This window comes from Cornus florida, unplaced genomic scaffold (genome assembly GCF_030987335.1).
Source record: "Cornus florida cultivar Cherokee Brave unplaced genomic scaffold, ASM3098733v1 CherokeeBrave_3.0.0_Hap2_Chr01, whole genome shotgun sequence".
NCBI lineage: Eukaryota > Viridiplantae > Streptophyta > Magnoliopsida > Cornales > Cornaceae > Cornus > Cornus florida.
In genome coordinates this window covers 112,110,336-112,132,701 of record NW_026775571.1, presented here as the reverse complement: position 1 = coordinate 112,132,701, position 22,366 = coordinate 112,110,336, and the positions used below count along the sequence as shown (strand labels likewise).

At 35.5% G+C, this 22,366-nt stretch overlaps 3 protein-coding genes across 3 annotated transcripts; all 3 read right to left on the bottom strand.

Annotated features, from left to right (window-relative positions):
* Positions 1 to 552: 552 nt before the first annotated feature.
* On the bottom strand, positions 553 to 5,007 carry LOC132314242 (transcription factor bHLH144-like). The gene is made up of 5 exons (XM_059813129.1): positions 4,834 to 5,007; positions 4,112 to 4,252; positions 3,301 to 3,488; positions 920 to 1,979; positions 553 to 843 (listed from the first exon to the last, which is right to left on the bottom strand). The coding sequence occupies exons 4-5, from the start codon at positions 1,661 to 1,663 to the stop codon at positions 835 to 837; spliced, it is 753 nt and encodes a 250-aa protein (XP_059669112.1). The 5' UTR covers positions 1,664 to 1,979; positions 3,301 to 3,488; positions 4,112 to 4,252; positions 4,834 to 5,007; the 3' UTR covers positions 553 to 834.
* A 7,188-nt stretch (positions 5,008 to 12,195) lies between these two features.
* On the bottom strand, positions 12,196 to 15,279 carry LOC132266576 (probable beta-D-xylosidase 5). The gene is made up of 7 exons (XM_059767525.1): positions 14,980 to 15,279; positions 14,514 to 14,819; positions 14,239 to 14,408; positions 14,027 to 14,130; positions 13,593 to 13,934; positions 13,091 to 13,504; positions 12,196 to 12,812 (listed from the first exon to the last, which is right to left on the bottom strand). The coding sequence occupies exons 1-7, from the start codon at positions 15,271 to 15,273 to the stop codon at positions 12,196 to 12,198; spliced, it is 2,247 nt and encodes a 748-aa protein (XP_059623508.1). The 5' UTR covers positions 15,274 to 15,279.
* Positions 15,280 to 17,463: 2,184 nt separating this feature from the next.
* Positions 17,464 to 20,704, bottom strand: LOC132266492 (probable beta-D-xylosidase 5). The gene is made up of 7 exons (XM_059767410.1): positions 20,356 to 20,704; positions 19,914 to 20,219; positions 19,650 to 19,819; positions 19,455 to 19,555; positions 19,017 to 19,358; positions 18,521 to 18,934; positions 17,464 to 18,436 (listed from the first exon to the last, which is right to left on the bottom strand). The coding sequence occupies exons 1-7, from the start codon at positions 20,656 to 20,658 to the stop codon at positions 17,820 to 17,822; spliced, it is 2,253 nt and encodes a 750-aa protein (XP_059623393.1). The 5' UTR covers positions 20,659 to 20,704; the 3' UTR covers positions 17,464 to 17,819.
* Between the last annotated feature and the right edge of the window lie 1,662 nt (positions 20,705 to 22,366).

Below are 22,366 nucleotides of genomic sequence, written 5' to 3'. Positions count from 1 at the left end.
GGATTTCCTCTACTATTCAAACTCGTCTAACAACTACGTTGACATCACTCCCAGTGGTATTTCCTCTACTATCCAATCAAGGTGGGACACCAGCAAGATGCTGAAGGTGGTTAAAGGCATATATGAGCAAGAAGATAGAAGGGAGGGCTAGAAGTCGCCTAGAACATAGGGGTAGTAGTCCCAAAAAAAAAAAAATATTCTACCTCCATAAACCTAGCAAATCAGATAAACAATAGAAAATATACACCTCATTGAATTGTATTGTTGACAAATGAGAGTAAAACCTAAAATCTAGAGTCATAGTAGCCCCAAGCTGTTGAACAATGGCTTGTAAAGTAGCCGGCTGTGGACCTGTACAGGGGCCTAGCAGCCCCGGTAATATACCACAAGCACCACTAACTACTGGGGCCACAGTGGATAAGGGGTAAGGGTGACAGCATTATGCATGCACAACCACAATTTCCATGTCCAAAATTCTATGCATACAATAGCTATTAGACTATTAAAACATGCAAGCAATAAATGAAATCACAAGTCCTGCTAATATAGGGATGAGGAAGACAGCTAATAAAAATAAATATATGAAAGCAATAAAAGCAACTATTATTGTAGCATTTAAAGTAGTAGTGGGAAAAAGCTAGTAAAGAAAGTAGACAGAACACCAGCAACTAGAATAGAGTATGCACATTACAAACCACATCCCCCATAACAGAGAACATGCTGTTACAAATATGTTGTCGTATAAAGTCGCCCTTCAGCAGCTCCCAGCAACAAAGGCATCATGGTAATTTCGACCAAGAACCGCACGTACAGAACACCAGTGATCATAAACTCTCAGCCAACCTGATGAGAGAGAGAGTAAATGATTAACAGTACTAGTAGTATAGCAAGAACAGTTCAATCTTTGTTACCGGCTTACCGCATCAGAGAATCCAGCTTCGTTCTTCAAATTTTTGACTCCCAGCTTCTTCATTTCTACCTTGAGAGACTTGAGGTACCTAACAGCTTCATCAATAACGGCAACAGTATTCATCCGGTTGCCACCACCAGGTATGATTCCTCTCAGTGTCTTCACCATATTCATCATTTTCTTGCGCTTCCTTTCCCTATTACAGCTACTACCACTGCCAGAGGACTTCTGTAAAGAAGGTAACCTGCTCTTACTGGGTTTTGAACCATAATTGGAGCAAGAATCAGGGGATTCACTTCCATAGTTTCCATGAGTCCGAGCTGTGCTGACCTCTTCCTGATCTGATTCTTCCTGTTCTTCCTCTTCAAAGCTCAACAATGCATCAATGTCATCAGAATCTTCATTCAGAGAAGATGAGACTTCTCTCTCCTCATTATGAGCATCTTTCTTCTCAACAAGACCTTGGATGTAAGACGCATGGATATTTAAGCCAGGATAACAGAATTTGGGGGCAACTGCTGGGTGGAACATGATCTGACTTCTATTATCAGTCTGGTCAAAGATAATAAAATTCTTCGGGCAGAACTCGGAGGGTTGAAATTCAACACCATTTAGTGGCCTATGTTCTACACCTGGAGGTAAAACTGTCCCAAAGGCAGATGCAAAGGTAGTACCATTGATGTAATTACCTCCCACTTGATTCGCAAGGGGGGCCATTGGCTTTTGAGGGAAAAATTGTGGGTCACTTTGCATGAGTAGTCCTGCTGAATAAATAGTTCACCGAAAGATAAATCTGCGGCTTTTGAGACAACAATTTTTCAGATTTCAGTTGGATGAAAGTTTCTAATGCAAATAAAAGACTTAGAATACACCTAGCTCCTAAGGTGCTTCCATTAAATTACAACAACAAAGTGTATATTGCAAATTAAAATTATCAAACTAATGCTTCATCAGTTGTAACTGCTTCTTATATATGAACACAACCACAGGGCAGCGAGTCCTGATGTCCCAAGGTTTTTACTATGGTAGACTACGTAACAGGTTTAAGCAACTGACGGAAATATTCAGCCTGCAAAGCAAATGATAAACCGTGAGTTCTAGTGCCACGTCAACAGCATGTTCAAATGCATACAATCAGTTAACTTGAAAAAAGAAGGTTCAAGATATGAGATCAAATCTAGAAAGTGATAAATAAAAATAAAAGGCAATATAATGCACACTATAAAGAAACTCCATGACTTTAAAACCCATGTTCTCAATTATAATGACTTAAAAGATTGAAAAAGGGACACCACAAACATAAATCTAAGCATGTCTCAGTGTTATCATCGAGCTAGGATCTTCACGTCAGACTTAACATTCATAAAAAATTCAAATTTAATTTTCTTTTGACCACATGAAATGTATGCAGTATCAACAAAATTTGAAGCAATCGGTTCATTATGATTGCAACAAGGATAAGCAAATGATAATCCGTGAGTTCTATTAGAAAGCAATTAATAGTTGTTATATGTTATACCACGAGATAACACAGCTATAGACAATAGGAAATAGCACTAGAGTCTCGATTTATGTAAGGTTGGAAATTATAACATATCAGTACATGACGTGTGCAATACCAAGAATATTTTAAGCAATCAGGTTCATAATTGCAACAAGGATAAAGACACATATTTATGCAGGGAAACCATTAGAAATCAATTAATAGTTGTTGCATGTTATACCATGAGATAACAGAGCTTTAGACAATAGAAAATAGCACAAAAGCCTCAATTTATACAAGTTTGGAAATTAGAACATGTCATCAACAAAAAAAAAAAGATCAAAAAAACAAATATACATATAGCATGGAAGTTTACTGCCGATTATAAATCCTTCTTGCAATTCATTCCTTTCTACTTTGATTAGTGTCTCTTTTTTTTTTTTAATTGAGTAAATCCTTCCTAACTTGTGCCCATAAATGAATAAAAATATTGCAGCCACATAACCTCGTCACGACTGACACATATAGAGATTATGAAGGTTTCAAAAATAAAATTATGAGAATTGAAAATAGGGCCGTTGGGGTTGTTAATAGTTTAAGATTAATTCAATGCTTTTCCTGAAAAATGCAGAAAAAATATTTCATATAATTCCCTAAAAATGACCAGTGTTTAGGAGATCTTTCCTTTTTTTTTTGAAAAACATACCACCAATCACAATTTTCTTGTCAAGAACTTTCATTTTATCAAACTTAAAAAATACTTTTAAAAGATACCAGGTAGGCAGTTAAGCTCCAATGTTCTAGGTAAGCTCAGTACAAGGTTAACTAAAATTATGACATAACAGGTTATAACAAGCCATTTACAGCAATTATTCATTATAATACATGAAAAGTTAAGCAACCCTACCTGACAAATTTGCATCCGTTGGTAATAAGCAATGATCCCAACACTCATTTTAAATTTAATCGTCCCAACTTGCTTCACTGCTCGATATCTTTTTATTGTAACACCAATGAGCATTCTCACTTCTCCAACCAATATCAGATAGGAAACAAGCTAAATAACAGAACGCCTTCACAATCAAAGGGATTAACCTACACGATTGAGCCCAAAAACATCATTAGCAAATCTACTGCATTATTAAAGTAATAGATAAATTACAAAGCTATTTTTTAGAAGGTATTGTGGGAATACCCACCCCAATTGGAGTGCTAATACCTCGATAACGAGGATCACACACAACTGTCACTAAAAGATAATATAATGAAAGAAACTCTAATGGCAGAAATCGAAACCCACCTGTCCAAAAAAAATATTTAAAAAAAAAAAAAAAAAGAACAACTCTTATAAGAGTCCTAGCTTTCATGTTCCCAAAATTGAAATTTTCCAGGTATATGGAGTCTATGCAATGGAACAAGGCATAAAAGCAAAGGAAAAATTAAGATTGAGAAATATGAAGAAAAATAATTATACAGAGGATTCCTAACAAATAAAAGTATATTTCCTTCGATGTTAGAGATCCTCCGTTGTAAATATTCTCATTTCAAGTTACTTGAACTCAATTCTCCCAAAAGTTAAAGCATTGAAATAATTTAGAAGTCCAGTAATGTTCCCCCTTTTATTAAATTTTAACATTTATCCACATGATTCAGCAATATATGAAGTTGGGTATATGAACTAAAATACAACAAAACAAAAGCTGGGAGAAATATCTCACAAGAACAAATTACAGTATCACACGAAAGAACACCACCAATCGAACACACTTCCCACTATAATTGATAGAAGATGACGTCCAAGGCATGCTGATATACTCTTCCAGTCCAAATTACTATATATGATGAACTTTGAACCTTCTCTGCAACATCAAGAAGTAAATCCCAAAATGGTAAACCTAACCGATTTATTCATATTAAAAATTAACATTCACAAGAAGCAAATAAAAAAAATTAAAAAAAAAAACACAAATACAATAGAAAAAGAGTAAGATTGCATTAAGCACCATCATAAAATAAAATAAAAAACAACAGATTCTCATAGAACTGTGACATATCGGCAGAGGAGATCCACCCAGAAGCACAGAGCACCAGCACACATATATACATAAATATATATCGACAAATAGAGAATAATCGACGGCAATATAATACAATGATATATCAAAGCTCAAATTGCTGGCATAAGCACAGATCAGATGTAGAAGAAACGAATTGGAATAGAAAAAGACGATCGTGAAGCAAATCATCAATATATTATCCAAAAATTGAAGCTTTTGTGTAAGCCACTGCATACAAATGTAAACATATATCACAGATATATATATATATATATATATATATATGAAATCGAACAAAAATAAAGCATATGTGTTGCAATCTGAAAAAGAAAACGAAATAAACAGTGAACTAAACATCAAACATTAAGAGAGCAATAAAGTACCGAAATTAGGGTTTCTGAGAAGATCGGACTTGAAGATCGAAGCTCTTTCTACAAAGGAGAGAGACGGCAGCAGCTAGAGAGAGAGAGAGAGAGAGAGAGAGAGAGAGGTTAAGTGTAGAGAGAGAGAGAGAGAGAGAGAGAAGGTTTGGTTTGGGAAGTGAGATCTAGCTGTTGTTGTTTTGGTGGTACTTATTAATCTATGAGTTATGGGGATGTGTTCCGAGGTGTAGACACAAGCGAGTCAAACCCGGTGATTTGGAACCGTTGGATCGAGGTGTCGGAAATGCTTTCCGTTTATTGCGGATGGAAGTGGGACCGTTGGATCTTGCACGCGTGAAGGAGTGTGGGGACCACGAGGTTTGACAATTGCGTATCGTTGAAATCATTAGTAAGATACTTTGCATTTAATTAATTTAATAATTAGAGCATACCCTACTCTAACTCCTCTTGTTCAAGACAGGCACAGTGCACAATTAATGGTGTCAATCACAATCATTCATCAATGCACCCAACATCTCCCGTTTTAACTCAATATGATCCGTGTAACATAGAGATTATTAAAATAGTTTTGGACTAAGGTGGTGCCGACTAAAATTTTAATTAGATGTCAAATGAAGTATAGGGTCGAATTAGCCATAAAATGAAAAATGTAATTCACATCAATCTTTAGAGATTGGTAGAAATTAAATTCAATTTAGTTCAATACTTTACGAATTAAATCGGATTCAATTAAACTTTTTTATAAATTAAATCAAATTGATTCAACGAACTAAATTTTTTTTCCAAAACAGTTCAATATTATTTTTTTATAATTATGATTTAATAGATGAATTTTCAATGGCCTAATTAACATAACAAGTAATAACGCTGAGCAAACAATAATATGTGATCCATAGTAAGGAATAATAAGACTGTTCAACTATTTATGAGAGGAATAATATTAGATGGTTGATCCGCAGCAAGCAATAACGAGGCTGAAGGCAAAGGTAGTGAAATTATCTAAATAATGTCACACCTTTAAGCAATCTAAATAAGATAAAAAAATTAAAAGACAAAGGTAGTGAAATATGTATTGCTAAAACCTATAAATAAAATAACTATGTGTGTGAAGTGAAATGAAGAGTAAAATAGGCACTTAGGATTAAAGGTTCGTAAAACTCAAAAGAATAAAGAAAATAGAAATAATGTACTTATAGAAATATATAAAGTTAAGTGTCACGTTGTAATTTCTAACGACACCATGAGCATAGAGACACACATACTGATTGGCTAAAAATATTCATTGACTGGGAATGGTTCCAGGGAAGGAGCGTGCAGGACCACAAGATGGTACCTCTTCAGAGTTCAGGCAGGTCAACTCAGTTCAGTTCGAGGTGTTTGTCGCTAGTCGTGGACTTGACTATGAAGAAGGGAGCTGGCTATCCCTGCACAAACTGGTCGGGAGTTAGAGTCGTTCCCCTGACGAGGCCATAGCAGGCCGAAACCAGTCAGCATGTATCCTTGGGAAGGCAGGTTGTGGTAGCTAACCAGGGGGCTTGCGTGAGCTGAAGCAACGCCTTGGTGCCGCACGGCCAGTGCTGTTGCGCCAAATTTCTAGGGCCGTGACAAATGGTATCAGAGCAGGACTTGGGGCAAAGCACAGAGGTGTGCCCCCTTGTCGATTCGGGGGTCTTGAGAATGAAGTGGATGCACTAAAACGTCGGTGGGCGATCAATGCTGTTGGAGGAGAGCCTCCATCTCCCCAGGAAGATGCGTCCTTTGAAAGCCTGAGGGCCGCGCACATCGGATGGCCGGAGGGCTACACGCACAAAAAGTTCTTGCAAGTTCAAGAGACATGCAAACCATTGTGAAGGGCGGGTATCAAGTCAGCCGGAGGGCCCTTGTTTACTCAGGGTGTCGCGGAGGCGGCATAACGTGGAGTTGCGTCCCGAAGAAGTAGGCGTCCCTTTAGTCCAAAACCCTATCATTAGGCGAGTGCAGCCAGGGGTTGTACAAGGAAGCGATGATGGGCAGGCGAGCATACCACTTGGAGGAGAGAGACTTTGGAATGTTGGAAGCAGTGGAGTTAACGTTGTACTGCGACGAGGGCGTCGCAGTATTCAGGTGGGAGAGTGTCACGTTATGATTCCTAACGACGCCATGAGCATAGAAGACACGGAAGTTGGCTGGTTAAGAACATTCATTGACTGGGAATGGTTCTAAGGATGAGGCGCGCAGGACCACAAGATGGTACCTCTTCAGAGTTCAAGCAGGTCGACTCGATTCAGTTCGAGGTGCTTGTCACTAGCGTGAACTTGACTATGAAGAAGGGAGTTGGCCACCCTGCACAAACTAGTAGGAAGCTGGAGCCATTCCCCCGAAGAGGCCATGGCAGGCCGAAACCAGACTCGGCTACAGACTCGTCTCATTTTCAATTCCAACTCCGATGAATCGCTGGCCACCGCCACTACAGGTCAGTCTGATGACGACAAGTTCATGATTAGTAGCTCACGACAGTGATGACGACGTGTGAACATAACGTCAGCAAGGTCGGAATAATCGGTGAGCTGTGTGACTGACCGGCATGATTGTAAACTTGTGATGATGTGCTTGAACGATAAGCAAAGAAGATGGAGCAATCAATCGGCGGTGGGTTTGATGGGGAAGGCAAGTTGCATTGGTCTTCTCTGGTTCGGGTGGCCAGTCTCAAAGAGATGATTGCGTCTGTGGATGAGTTTGGAAATTGTTTAAAATGGTTATTTTACATTGCCTGAATTTTTTAATATTATTTTATTTTATTGACAAGAGGGTATTAATGAACATGGGGTATTTGCACTAAATTGATAGTACATGGCGTTTTATACCCCACAAGGATTTTTTTGCACTATATCGACAGTATATGAGATTTTTTTGCACTTAATCCAAATATATATTATAAATTTGAACGGATTTTATCGAATTGAATCAATCTTTTTAAACCCTAATTCGTTAATCGATATGTGAATTACGAATTCTTTATTTATCAATTAGATTGGATCGGTTCTACGAATTCTACACAGATCGAATTAAATTAGATTGATTTCACTGATTGATGATTAAAAAGAATGCAATAAAATTATTATAATACATTTACATTGGGGAGATACCAGCCTTTGACTTTTACATTTTATTAAAAATACTTGCAAGAAAGGTTACTAACCTAAACTCTAATTCTACCCTCTGGTCTTTACATTTTATTTATTTTTATCATTTGAAAGGCACAAAGGCTAAGTCAAAGTGGCAGTACAGAGGCATAAACCAAGCCACATAAAGGCATACAAATTATGAAGTAAAAACAAAAAAAATAAAGAACAGGCTCCGGATTTGTTGAGAAAGAGCCACCGCTCTAGAACGGAAACCACCAAGAGAAAAGAGTAACAGCTGGAGTGAACAAAGGTCAGGCCATCATCAAGGCAATAGCTCCAAAGCTGCATCCACAAGACGCCTCCACACACCCAACCCCGCACAAGATCAAATCAAGCCGAGAAAAACAGAAATCGACCTAGATTAAAGATCTAGCCAAAGGGAAAAACAACAGATTCACCATGTCAAGCCGGAAACAAACTAAAGAAAAGCAGATCTAGCCACACAAAAATAAAAAAAAACGACGTAAAAACCACCCACATGGTGAACTTATTGAGACACGCCGAAATTATTAACCTATTGGAGACAAGCAAGGGCACCTCCCCACCCCCATGAAAGGGAGTAAGGAGCAAAATAGAATGGGAATAAGCGGCTGAGAGAGAGAAAGGGTAGAGAAAGAACAGAGGAAAAGTAAAGGCGGCTCCCTTTACATTTTATTAAACATACTTAAAAGAAACCTAAACTCTAATTCTAAGATAATGAAATATTAATTTTCACTTGCTTTTATATATATATATATATGAGTGATTAAGCAAACAAACACTCATGCCTCATGAATGCTCAAACACCCAACCTCCCCTTTTGAGAGGAGGACTTGTACAAGGTGTACTATCGTCCATTTACTTAAAAAGTGTGTGTGTATATATTCATTTGCTTATAAATAATAAGTTTGGTTTGCCATATAATCTTATAAACAAAATACTACGAAGGCTTAAATTTTAATGAAGTGAGATTTTAAAGAAGGTAGAACTGGGAAGTCTGGGAGAATGTAAACACGAACTTAAATGAGGAGGCGGGGATCGAGTTCTCTACACAATGGTTTTGAGCAAAAATGTGGGTTTGTAACTTTTTATGTTTTAGAAAGAAAAAATAAATTTATTTCTGAAAAAATGAGGGTAACAAACAGCCCAAATCTAACTGGTTGTCATTTCTTCTCCTCAATCTCTATAAAGACAAAGTAATTATGTGATACGACAAAAATAATAGTAGTAATAATAATAAGAAATTTCATAACGTGAAGGATGCAATGAAATGCTTACTTATCAGTGTTTCACAATTTGTTCGATGCATTGATCCACCAAACCAATTTAATGACTAAATGGTTGCTAGTATACCATCTTTAAATTGAGCAATCTTACTATTATGTCAAAGCCCGCCCTCATTCTTTTTGAAATAAATATTTCAATATTTTATTCACTTTGTACTTTTACTTTTTAAATAATTTTTCTGATCTAGAAAATGACACAATATACTACCACCAATTGAAATAATTAAGGAGTATGAGATTATTTTTTATTTTTTATTTTTTTTCATATATATTTTCATGAAAAACAAATAGAGTGAGTGTATAAAAGTGAGGCAATTTTGCAGTATAAAAACAAAAGTAATTCCACAACTCTTTTCTTTAGGTAAAAGAAATCTAAAGTTTGTACTCTGGAAGAAAGGAAATTAAAAGAAAATCTAAAGTTTAAGCGTCATCAATTTTTATTTATTTTTTTGTTTTGCAATATAAATACAATGATTTATCCGTTGGTTCTTATTTTAGCTCAAATATCTTATAATAATATCCATTAAATTTACACATGCATTGTACTTTTTGAAACATAAAATACTAAACAAAAAACAAAAATAAAAAATCTTTTGAGGAAAGTGACCCTGTTTGGAAAGACAAGAAAACGAGGGCAAAGTAGCATATATATTCTATTAAAAACTCTTATATATATATATATATATATATATATATATATATATATATGCTACAATAACATAGCAATTTCTTATATATTATTATGTCGTTTTCTTAGAAAAGAAGCATGTAATCAGTGAGGAGAGAGAGACACAGAGTTGTGACAAGAATTTTGTAGTTTTTACTTCTTTTTTAATTTTTTATTTTTTATTTTTATGTCTGGTTGACAATTATTCAAGACAATTTTTTTTTTTTTTTTTTTTTTTTCATGTCTCATTTTTCTAACAGGTGAGGAGTGAAAGAATTTTATCTTATTTTTGTGTGTCTGGTTGACAACAATACAAGACAAATTTTATTTTTAATTTTATTATTATTATTATTTTTCCATGTCTCAATTTGATCTGTCAATGGATGGATAACAAGAAAGTAGAAATCTCATTCACTTGAAATGAGAAACCTTCAAATAATGATAACTTTTGAGTAGCCCTCAAAACAATGTGAGTCCAAAGGAAGATGAGGATGAAAAGAATGATTATGCTTTGTCCGGTCCATAATAAGTATCACTCCTGTTTATACATGGATGGAGAGAATATATGAAGATGAGTCTCTTCACAAATCGTATGAATAGGAAATTCTCAATAGTAAACTCATGGTTTGTTTATGAAAAAACCTCTTTGTGTGTATTTGATAAGTTTAGTAAGTGTTTTTCATTTTTTTAGTTGATAATGAGATATCAAATTAACAGGAGATGTTTTATATGTTCAAAAGATTCGTATCAAGTGAAATGTACTCAACTTTACTGTTGCATGAAAACTGAAAAGACTATTTTGTCATTTTAAATCTGTAATATTCACGTCACAACAAAATAATATTATCGTTGGTAATGTGTCAAAGCCATGAAGAAAAAGAAAAGAAAAAAAAAATCACTAAACAAGTTATAAGTACAAATTATATTAGAAGTCATTTTACATTTATAAGTTTTTTTTTTTTTTTTTGTAAAAATAAAAAATAAATTCATATAGTGTATTATATATATATATGCGTATCATCTTGATTGAATTTTTTATTTTTGTTTATAAATCCAATAAGCATACAATTAACTAGTACTCATAATTGCGTAGTTATAACTTAAAAAGATGTTTTTAATAAAATTGAATTCATCATACAATAAAAAAGAAGATAATTGAAATAAGTTATAACATAGGAGGGATAAAAAGTGATATTTCATCATTTTTTATCCTATCAAAGAATAGATAAGGAAATCCATAGCATGATCGTCCAATCAGAAAAGGGATACTCACTCTTATCCCACACCCACATATTTCCAAATGTGGGGCCACCAATTCCAGACCCTCCATTAATCAGATCTAATGGTCAGGTGGGGACCACAGATTCATCTGTATGGTACTGGTGTGGTTTGGCGGTATACCGAATCGAGACCCTTGTGATACTCTTTTCAACCCTTTTCATCTTCAAACGCTGTCGTCTGAGTTTTAGGAAATGGTGGGTTTGGCAAACATGATGCGCGTGCCAAAAGCAAGATTTCACAGCTTGCATCACCGACACCAATCAAAGTAACATTAGCGAAAAAAAAAAAAAAAAAAATGCAAAAGCCTCATTCAATGTTAACAAAGGTCAAGACCAAGGTTGAAGTAGAATTCTTTAACTAAAATTTATAAAAAATTGATGAATAAAATATTTTTGTAAAATTTTAATATATTTTTCTTTCATAAATATTTTATGACAATCAAACACTAAAAAATAAAAAAATATTTTTTTAAAATATATTTTACATCCAAACAAATGGAGTCCAGAGAGTTAACTAGTCATCTATCATTATTTTTTCTTTTTTCTGTTAAATCATCCTTAAAATACTTTTCAAAATTCAAATTGAAAAAGTAAGAGCACCAAATAATGGCAAAAAGGCCTAATTAATAAGATAAATATATCATGTAAAATTCACCTGAATTATAAAATAATTGACTACCGTTATTCGTTAGGTTAGCAGTTGAGCTTGCAGAGAGATGGACATCATTTACACAAAGTAATACAGTCTATATATATATTAGTACGAGATAGGATCAAATCCAAGAACTCATCATATATTAATAATATGAGAATGCTCATTTAAACAAAAATGCAATTCCTTCCACAAACTAGAAACATTGTTGCATGAACAACTATCACTCCAATATCCTAATTCTTATTCCTATTATTAACTAAAAACTAATAACAACAAGCTCTATGTTATTTACTCTAATTCTAATAAAACCCTAAATAATCAAGACAGTTGATTATTTCTCCAAGCGGACTTCAACAGGGAATGAGACTGCATTATCTCCATCTCCGATCGTGATGGTGTGCCGACCCGCAGGCAAAAGACGGAAACCAGTGTAATCAACAATGCCAAAACTCTTGCAACCATTCAACACAAACTTAGCCTTCTTGCTTCCACCGGCTGGAACAAGCACTTTTTGGAACCCAACGAGCTGCTTGATAGGAGCAGCAGCAATGCCCTCTGGAGGACTCAAATAGACCATAAGAACTTCAGTTCCATCTCTCTTCCCCACATTGTGGACTTCAACTTCGAACTCAATATCATCCTTGCACTCCAAGTCATCGATTAGAACAGCCGCACATGGAGGCTTGTAAGCACCTTCAGTGTAGTTCAAGTTCCGGCAATGTTGGAGCCGGTTTAACTTAATTTTGAGTGACCTGTTAGAGGATACAATTGTGTAGTTGAACTGAGTGTAGCTGAGTCCATATCCGAATGGGTAGACTGTAGAGCCATTGAAGAACTTGTATGTCCGACCGGGGTAGCCCAAGCTGTCAACTGCCCTTAGTGATAGGGATGTCATGGGCAGCATGTCAACATAGTCTGCTTTATGCCATGTAAGAGGCAATCTTCCCCCTGATAATCAACATTGCACATAAAAATATGTCATACAGGTCTTCAAATTTTAATAATTGAAATGACAAATTTACTCTTCATCTCCCAAATGGAGTCTATAAGATTATTTGGAAAGATGTTACAAAGAGAATTACAAAACAGTCATATCAGTTATTAAATTCAAAATGTATGTAGCCTTACAACCTCAAAGAGAGGCTGTTGTTTCTGAATGGTATATAACAAAGTCAATGATGAACTACTGCGTAATAAATAGAATGCATATATATATATATATATACCTGGATTGTGTTTTCCGAAAACGATATCTGCAATAGCAACGCCACCTTCCTCACCAGGGTACCCAGCCCAGAGGATTGCATTGATGTCATCGTTATTTTTAGCAAAAGAAATGTCGACCCCTCCGGCAGACATGATTACAAGAATGACTGGACCTCTAGATGCATTTGCAACTTGGTTGATCATTTGTTTCTGATAACCAGGTAGGAGGAGATCTGTTCTGTCTAAGAACTCAGCCTCAATTGACAAATCAATACCTGCTACAATTATGGTTGCATCAGCTTTCTGTGCTGCTTGAACGGCTGGGAAAATGAAGGTTTCATTTTTGCATTGCACATCCCCACAGCCCTTTTCATATTTCACCTTTCCAAATTCAGAGAAGCCACTGATAGGAGACTTGTATCGGCATGGGACACCTATATGCATGAATTGATGTAAATGTTAAACAAAATAACATAGTAATGAATTTTATAATGATCGATTTGTCAAAACTATAGTCAGTACCGGCATAGTTTCCAATCATGACTTCGGTGGCATTGGCATGAGGTCCAACCACTGCTAGGGTTTTGATTTTAGCATGGTTCAAGGGCAAAGTTTCATTGACATTTTTTAGAAGAACAATTCCTTCTTTGGCTGCATGGGCTGCTAACTCAATGTGTTCTTCACTGCATACGTCGGCCAGGCCTAGCGACTTGAATTGAGGGATACCGTCGAAAAACCCTAGCCTCATTAGCACAATATAGAGGTTTTTGAGTGCCTTGTCTACTTCTGCTTCCCTAACTTTCCCTTGAACTACTGCATTGCTAGCATAATTTGTGTAGTAGACTCCACAGTCCAAATCCATACCTGTATCAAAAGAGAAAAATTAAAACTCTTCAACATATTTGACATTAGTCAATAAAAAGAAAACTAATAATGGGATAATTCAATTTACACACCTGCTTTTAGTGCTTGTGCAACAGCATCCTCTGGTCCAAGCTCCTCGAGCCACTTGTGACCGGTTAACATCACCTCAATAGAATCACAATCTGAAACTATATACCTATATATAGATAATATGAATGAATTCACTGTTAAATGTCACAATGTGTGTCAAATTAATTTCGGATTTAAAATTAAAAAAAAAAAATAGAAGATTTATATTCAATACCCATGAAGATCCCATTCTCCTCTAACGGTGTCTTTTAGAAGTTTTGGATCAGCGCATGATGGGATGCCATTGACACGATTGTAAGAGCACATAACACTTGTAACATCACCATCTTTAACACACATCTCAAAAGGTCGAAGGAAGGTCTCCACCATATCTTGTTCAGTCACCTACAAGAAATGCAGAAAAAACAAATATATATGAGTCATGATATAGAGTTCAACCGTCAGACAACTCAGCCTGTTATGATGCAAGTGACAAGTACTGTTACTTACTCTGGCATCAAAATGTAATCTATCAACTCCTTTCCAGTTATCGACATCATAGGCGGCGTAATGCTTGCAGCATGCAGCAACCTTGAGAGGCCTCGCGTTCAAATCCGTGGCGTTTTCAGTTCCGGGAACATCTTGCAAACCTCTTACATAGTTAGCGGCATAAGTACCTACAACATAAGGATCTTCTCCGGGTGTCTCTAGGGTTCTTCCCCATCGAGGGTCACGCACTACATTGATGTTAGGACTCCAGAATGTCAATCCTGCATGCCCTAAATTATGCATAGCTCTTGCTTCTGTTGAAACAGCCTGCAATAGTAACATTTTTTTTTTTTCACATTAATATATTACTTCCAAAATTGTACAAGAATGTGTTCTCTATTCCAACAACTCACTATTGCCACTTTCATATATATATATATAACTTAAAACTTTATCATGACTAATATGAAAACTGACTATTGTTTACCTGACCAAGAAGTTTCCAGAGGGATTCATTGAAAGAAGCAGTTGTGGTAATAACAGTGGGAAAGCTTGTTGCACCGGGAACATCTTCGTCAAAGAAGGTTCCCTGGTGATTGAAGTTAGAGACGCCATGCAAGGCCTCCGACCACCACTCGTACTGAGGCAGGCCGAGTCTAGGAACACCATATGCAGCATCACCAATCTGCCGAACCTTTTCGAGCAGTGTCATTCGATCTATGAGGTCCTTCACCCTAACCTCATAGGGAAGTGACTTATCACAGAAAGCAAAATCTTTCATTTCCAACCCGAGATCTGCATACCTCGAAGGATCACATACTTGTCCTGTGAAGTTGCCGCCATTTATTTTATCTTCTCTCAAGCTTAAAGAGCCATGTCTAGCAACAGCAAGAGTAACAAAGAAAGCAAGGGAGAAACAAAGAATAAAACTAAGGTTGGCCATGATGATACTAATGGTTTTGTGTGTTACAATGAATTAGATGGGAATGTGACCTATATATGGGTTTTATGTGACTTGTTATGCGTAGATCCGTTGCATTGAAATCTAAATAACCTTATCTTTGATATGGTATCAGTTAGCAGAATTTTGTTTAAAATGGTTTACTTCCAATCTTTATCAAAAAAATATATTCCTAAGGTATCCTCAAAAGTCAAAATTATATTTTGTTGAGAAATGTACGTTACCATGCCTCCTTCAATCTCTCATATTGTGGATAATGATTTGGATTATATAAAATTATTCAAAAAACTAGAGTATTAAATTTCCAACGGTTATTTTTTAAAAAAAATTTGTTCATCCCATTTGTTGACCAAGTGTTGAAATCGAAGAAAAAGGGGAAGGAAAACTAGCTGCATCCTTCTATTTTCTCTTTTCACCACAAAAATTGCTCCCCTTTTTTTTTGGTCTTCTAAAATTTGATATTTTTTCAGTTTTAGTGATGGACTATATAATAGCCAAATTATTCAATGCCTTTGCTTCAATCCAATTTTATTTTTTTTACCTTAAGTTCAATTCAATTTTTCCTTCATACAAAACAGAAAATTTATATTTCCAGCTAATTGCATTTTTGGTCCTTGATCTCTAATTGGTCATCTCTTGATTGCATTTGGATTGTCTATTTTAAAAAGTACTTGATCATTTTCCTTCATTTAAATCATCCTCCAAATTCCAATAACTTAGATTAATTTAAAGTGAGCAAATTAGATTTCTCTTGCAATTCAAGCAGGATGAAATGGAATGATCGAACAAGAAAGGTAGACACTCCAAATATAGTCGGAGTTAGTAAATATATGTGATCAGGGTGATCATCTAAATTAAAATCTTAAAATAGAGTAAAAATAACAGGCTACAATATAACCAAAAAGTGTGTCAGATGGCATTAGTAGATAAATATATATGGTCACTCAACTCCCCAATCTTCCCTTTTCTTTCGTTTGATAATAACTCCAGCTTGTAGATTAATCGGATATAAGAATACATATACTCCATATAAGATATCATGTGAAACTCACCAGAATTGACTAATGTCTGAGTAACGTTATTGGTTAGCTAGGTTAGCAATTGAGCTTCCAGAGAGATATATGGAAATCTTTTACCAAAGTATATATATATATATATATATATATATATATATATATATATTAATACCACTAAAATATCCTCTCAAATTCAAAATAACTGCAATGGTGTATTATATAGCTTGAATAATGCATTGATTAAAATAAGAATTGCTAAAATATATCATTTTGGCAGTATTGTAGCTCTTCTTAAAATATAACTTTACCATAGAAAAATAACATTTTGCATTGGAAATGCTATGAGACCCTAATTAATAACCAAACCTGGGATAAACAACTCCCAACTGAACTAATTACTTAAACTACCTTGTTATTTTTCTTAAGCCAAATATGGTGATCGATTTTGTGGTTCAAGCTCTACTAAATATTGTAATTTTGGTGCTTCAAACTTTAACAGGAGTGTGGTTTATTTATTTACTGTGTTACTTTTTGAGTTGCTTGATCATGCTATAAGCCAGTTCCAAGAGTACTGCTAATAAGTTTCAGTTTGTCGCAAGGTTGTTTATTATTCTTTCATGTCAAGATTATTCATAATTAATCTGCTTTGTGGTCTTTACTCCTTGGTTGTCAAGATTATTCATAATTAATCTGCTTTGTGGTCTTTAGGAATTGATTACTTATTCAAGATTCGATCAGTTGTGGTCTTTAGGAATTGAAGTTAAAAACATTTTGTTTTGGGTAATAAAATGAGAGGAATTTTAATAGAAAAAGTGCTTCGGTAATAAAAATGAGAAGAATTTTAATAGAAAAAGTGCAAATCTTCTCACAATCCGGTGGTGAATCACCGACGAGCAAGGAGTGATGGGTTTGGGTTTTTTATTTTATTTTATTTTTTTTATTTTTATTCTTTTTTCCATTCTTAGGACAAAGAGAAATATAGAGGAGAGAGTATAATGTAGAGAGGGGTATTTTGGACCATCAAAAAACATAAAAAGTGTTTTTGTATATTTTTAAGTTCCCAAACATCCAAAATGGGACCGAGGGAATAGCATTTTTAAAAAATAAACAAAATTAAGTATTGAGATTTTAAATTTTCCCATGCTCTAATACCAGATAGGGTCAAATCCAAGAACTCATCATATATTAATAATATGAAAATGCTCATTTAATCTAAAATGTAATTCCTTCCACCAGCTAGAAACATTGTTGTATGAACAACTATAACTTATTCCTATTATTAAGGTACTAATCAAAAACTAAAAATAACAAATTCTAATAAAAAAAACCCTAAATAATCATGACATTTTATTAATGCTCCAAGCCAACTTCAACTGGGACTGAGACTGCACTATCTCCATCTCCGATCGTGATGGTGTGCCGACCAGCCGGCAAAAGACGGTAACCAGTGTAATCAACAAGGCCGAAACTCTTGCAAACATTCAAGACAAACTTAGCCTTCTCACTTCCACCGGCCGAAACAAACACTTTTTGAAACCCAATGAGCTGCTTGATAGGAGCAGCAGCAATGCCCTCTGGAGGGCTCAAATAGACCATAACTACTTCACTTCCATCTCTCTTCCCCACATTGTGGACTTGAACTTCGAACTTAATATCGTCATTGCACTTCAAGTCATCGATTAGAACTGCCGCGCATGGAGGCTTGTAAGCACCCTCTGTGTAGTTCAAGTTCCGGCAATGTTGGAGCCGGTTTAACTTAATTTTGAGTGAATTGTTAGAGGGTGCAATTGTGTAGTTGAACTGGGTGTAGCTGAGTCCATATCCGAATGGGTAGACTGTGGAGCCATTGAAGAACTTATATGTTCTACCGGGGTAGCCTAAGCTGTCAACCGGCCTTAGTGATAGGGATGTCATGGGTAGCATATCAACATAGTCTGCTTTATGCCATGTAAGTGGCAATCTTCCTCCTGATAATTAACATTGCTATTCAAAATTCATGGTACAAAATTCGAAATATATGGAGCTTAGAATGCATATATATCTATATATACCTGGATTGTGTTTTCCGAAAACAATATCTGCAATAGCAAGGCCACCTTCCTCACCAGGGTACCCAGCCCAGAGGATTGCATCGATGTCAGGATTATTTTTAGCAAAAGAAATGTCGACCCCTCCGGCAGACATGATTACAAGAATGACTGGACCCCTAGACGCATTTGCAACTTGGTTGATCATTTGTTTCTGATAACCAGGTAGGAGGAGATCTGTCCTGTCCAATCCTTCGGCCTCAATTGACAAATCAATACCCGCTACAATTATGGTTGCATCAGCTTTCTGTGCTGCTTGCACGGCAGGGAAAATGAAGGTTTCATTTTTGCATTGCACATCCCCACATCCCTTTTCATATTTCACTTTTCCAAATTCAGAGAAGCCACTGATAGGAGAATTGTATCGACATGGGACACCTATATGAATTATGTAAATGTTACCAACAAAATAACATAGTAATGAATTTTATAATGATTTATTCAAAACTATATTCAGTACCTGCATAGTTTCCAATCATGACTTCGGTGGCATTGGCGTGAGGTCCAACCACTGCTAGGGTTTTGATTTTAGCATGGTTCAAAGGCAAAGTTTCATTGACGTTTTTAAGAAGAACAATTCCTTCTTTGGCCGCATGGGCTGCTAACTCGATGTGTTCTTGAGTGCACACATCAGCCAGGCCTAGAGACTTGAATTGAGGGCTACCATCGAAAAACCCTAATCTCATGAGCACAATATAGAGGTTTTTGAGTGCCTTGTCTACTTCTGCTTCCCTAACTTTCCCTTGAACTACTGCATTGCTAGTATGATTTGTGTAGTAGGCTCCACAGTCCAAATCCAAGCCTGTAACAAAAGAGAAAAATTAAAACAAGCTGAGAAAAATTAAAACTCTTTTAACATATTTGACATAAATCAATTGAGATAATTCAATTGACTCACCTGCTTTTAGGGCTTGTGCAACAGCATCCTCTGGTCCATCCTCGAGCCAATGGTGACCGGTTAACATCACATCAATAGAATCACAATCTGAAACTATATACCTATATATAGATAATATATGAATTAATTCAGTGTCACCATGTATGTGTCAAATTAATTTCGTAAAAAAAAAAATAGAAGATTTATATTCAATACCCATGAAGATCCCATTCTCCTCTAACGGTGTCTTTTAGAAGTTTTGGATCAGCGCATGTTGGGATGCCATTGACACGATTGTAAGAGCACATAACACTTGTAACATCACCATCTTTAACACACATCTCAAAAGGTCGAAGGAAGGTCTCCACCATATCTTGTTCAGTAACCTACAAGAGAAATGCAGAAAATATGAGTCATGATATGGAGTTCAACCGTCGAACAATTCAAACTGTTATGATGTAAGTAACAAGTGTTACTTACTCTAGCATCAAAATGATATCTATCAACTCCTTTCCAGTTATCAACATCATAGGCGGCGTAATGCTTGCAGCATGCAGCAACCTTGAGAGGCCTCGCGTTCAAATCCGTGGCGTTTTCTGTTCCGGGAACATCTTGCAAACCTCTTACATAGTTAGCGGCATAAGTACCTACAACATAAGGATCTTCTCCGGGTGTCTCTAGGGCTCTTCCCCATCGAGGGTCACGCACTACATTGATGTTAGGACTCCAGAATGTCAATCCTGCATGCCCTAAATTATGCATAGCTCTTGCTTCTGTTGAAACAGTCTGCAATAGTAACATTTTTTTGTTTCACATTAATATATTACATCCAAAATTGTACAAGAATGTGTTCTATATATATACATATATATATATAACGTAAAACTTTGTCATGACTAATATGAAACTGACTATTGTTTACCTGACCAATAAGTTTCCAGAGGGACTCGTTGAAAGAAGCAGTTGTGGTAATAACAGTGGGAAAGCTTGTTGCACCGGGAACATCTTCGTCAAAGAAGCTTCCCCTGCTATTGCTCATTCCGACGTCAGAGACGCCATGCAAGGCCTCCGACCACCACTCGTACTTAGGCAGGCCGAGTCTAGAAACACCATACGCAGTATCACCAATCTGCCGGGCCTTTTCGACCAGTGTCATTCGATCTATGAGGTCCTTCACCCTAACCTCATAGGGAAGTGACTTATCACAGAAAGCAAAGTCTTTCATTTCCAACCCGAGATCTGCATACCTCAAAGGATCACATACATGACCGATGAAGTTGCTGCCATTAGCAACTCCAAGAGTAACAAAGAAAGCAAGAGAGAAACAAAGAATAAAACCAAGGTTGGCCATGATGATACTAAATGGTTTTGTGTGTTACAAACAATTAGATGGAAACGTGACCTATATATAGGTTTTATGTGACTTGTTATCCGTTGATCGGTTGCATTGAAATCTAAATAATCTTATCTTTGATATACTATCAGTTAGTGCATTGAAATCTAAATAATCTTATCTCTGATATACCATCAGTTAGTAGAATTTTGTTTAAATTGTTCTACTTCCAGTGGCATTGAAATCTTAATAATCTGATCTTTGATATACTATCACTTAGTAGAATTTTGTTTAAATTGTTTTACTTCCAATGTTTATCAGAAAAATATATCCTGAGGTATCTTAAAAGTAAAAATTATATTTTGTTGAGAAATGTACATTACTTCAATCTCTCATAAAAATTGTCTATCCCATTTTTTGGTCTTCTAAAATTTGATGTTTTTTCAGTTTTAATGATGGACTATATAATAGCCAAATCATTCAATGCCTTTGCTTTAATTTAATTTAATTTTTTTACCTTTAAGTTCAATTCAATTTTTCCACATACCAAACAGAAAATTTATTTTTCTAGCTAATTGCATTTTTTTGTCCTTCATCTCGAATTGCTTAATCTCTTGATTGCATTTGGATTGTCTATTTTAAAAAGTACTTGATCAATTTCCTTCATTTAAATTATCCTTCTATAACTTAGATTAATTAAAGTGAGCAAATTAGATTTCTCTTGCAATTCACGGAGGATGAATTGGAATGATCGAACAAGAAACGTAGACACTCGGAATATAGTCGGAGTTAGTAAATATATGTGGGGGTGATTATCTAAATTAAAATCTTAAAATAGAGTAAAAATAACAGCCTACAATGTAACCAAAAAGTGAGCCAGATAGCATTAGTAGATAAATATATCTGGTCACTCAACTCCCCAATCTTCCCTTTTCTTTCGTTTGATAATAACTCCAGCTTGTAGATTAATCGATATATATATATATATATATATATATTAGGGTATAAATTCTAATATTTTAAAATTTGAGATGACAATTTTTTTTAATCTATATAGGATTGACATTTACTCACCAAGAAAAGAGGTAAAAGAGAAGCCAATGGCAAATTGAGTTTGTGTAAAATACAAACAAATTTCTTTCCCGAATTTTTGAAGTCCAACATTTTAGGATCCCAAGTTTAATTACGTCACCATGACATGACCCAACAATGGGAAATTGCTTCTATTTCGAGCTTAATTTTTGCATTTATTTTATTTAAAATTACTTTTAAATAGAACACAAAAGCCCAAATTCATGGTTGCTAATTTGCTATGCACCGTTCAACCATTCTTGGTTATGAGCCCGAGCTGCTGACTATGATTTTTTTTTAGTTAGCTAGAGAAAAATATATTCTCTCCTAATACAGCAATCCCTTTCGTCCTTTCTTTTAAAAAGTTAAGGAATTCTTTCAAAAGGTTAAGGAATTGACTACATTACTCCAAAGAAGCAAAACTTCTCTCCCATTCGCAGTCCAATACTCGCTTGCAGCAGGGCAAAGACAATGTCTGGATCAATCAATCAGCCAACAATACCATACCAAATTTTTTTTTTTCCCCGAA

Excerpts from the sequence above, each read along its gene's own strand:
- LOC132266492 (XM_059767410.1), bottom strand. The coding sequence starts at position 20,658 with ATGAAAGACTTTGCTTTCTGTGATAAGTCACTTCCCTATGAGGTTAGG. Across the intron at positions 19,556-19,649 it reads GGAGAATGGGATCTTCATGG|GTATATAGTTTCAGATTGTG; the intron begins GTATTGAATATA and ends ATCTATATATAG. Across the intron at positions 18,935-19,016 it reads CATGATTGGAAACTATGCAG|GTGTCCCATGTCGATACAAT; the intron begins GTACTGAATATA and ends TAATTCATATAG.
- LOC132314242 (XM_059813129.1), bottom strand. The coding sequence starts at position 1,663 with ATGCAAAGTGACCCACAATTTTTCCCTCAAAAGCCAATGGCCCCCCTT.
- LOC132266576 (XM_059767525.1), bottom strand. The coding sequence starts at position 15,273 with ATGAAAGATTTTGCTTTCTGTGATAAGTCACTTCCCTATGAGGTTAGG. Across the intron at positions 13,935-14,026 it reads TGCACAAGCACTAAAAGCAG|GTATGGATTTGGACTGTGGA; the intron begins GTGTGTAAATTG and ends CTTTTGATACAG. Across the intron at positions 13,505-13,592 it reads CATGATTGGAAACTATGCCG|GTGTCCCATGCCGATACAAG; the intron begins GTACTGACTATA and ends TCATGCATATAG.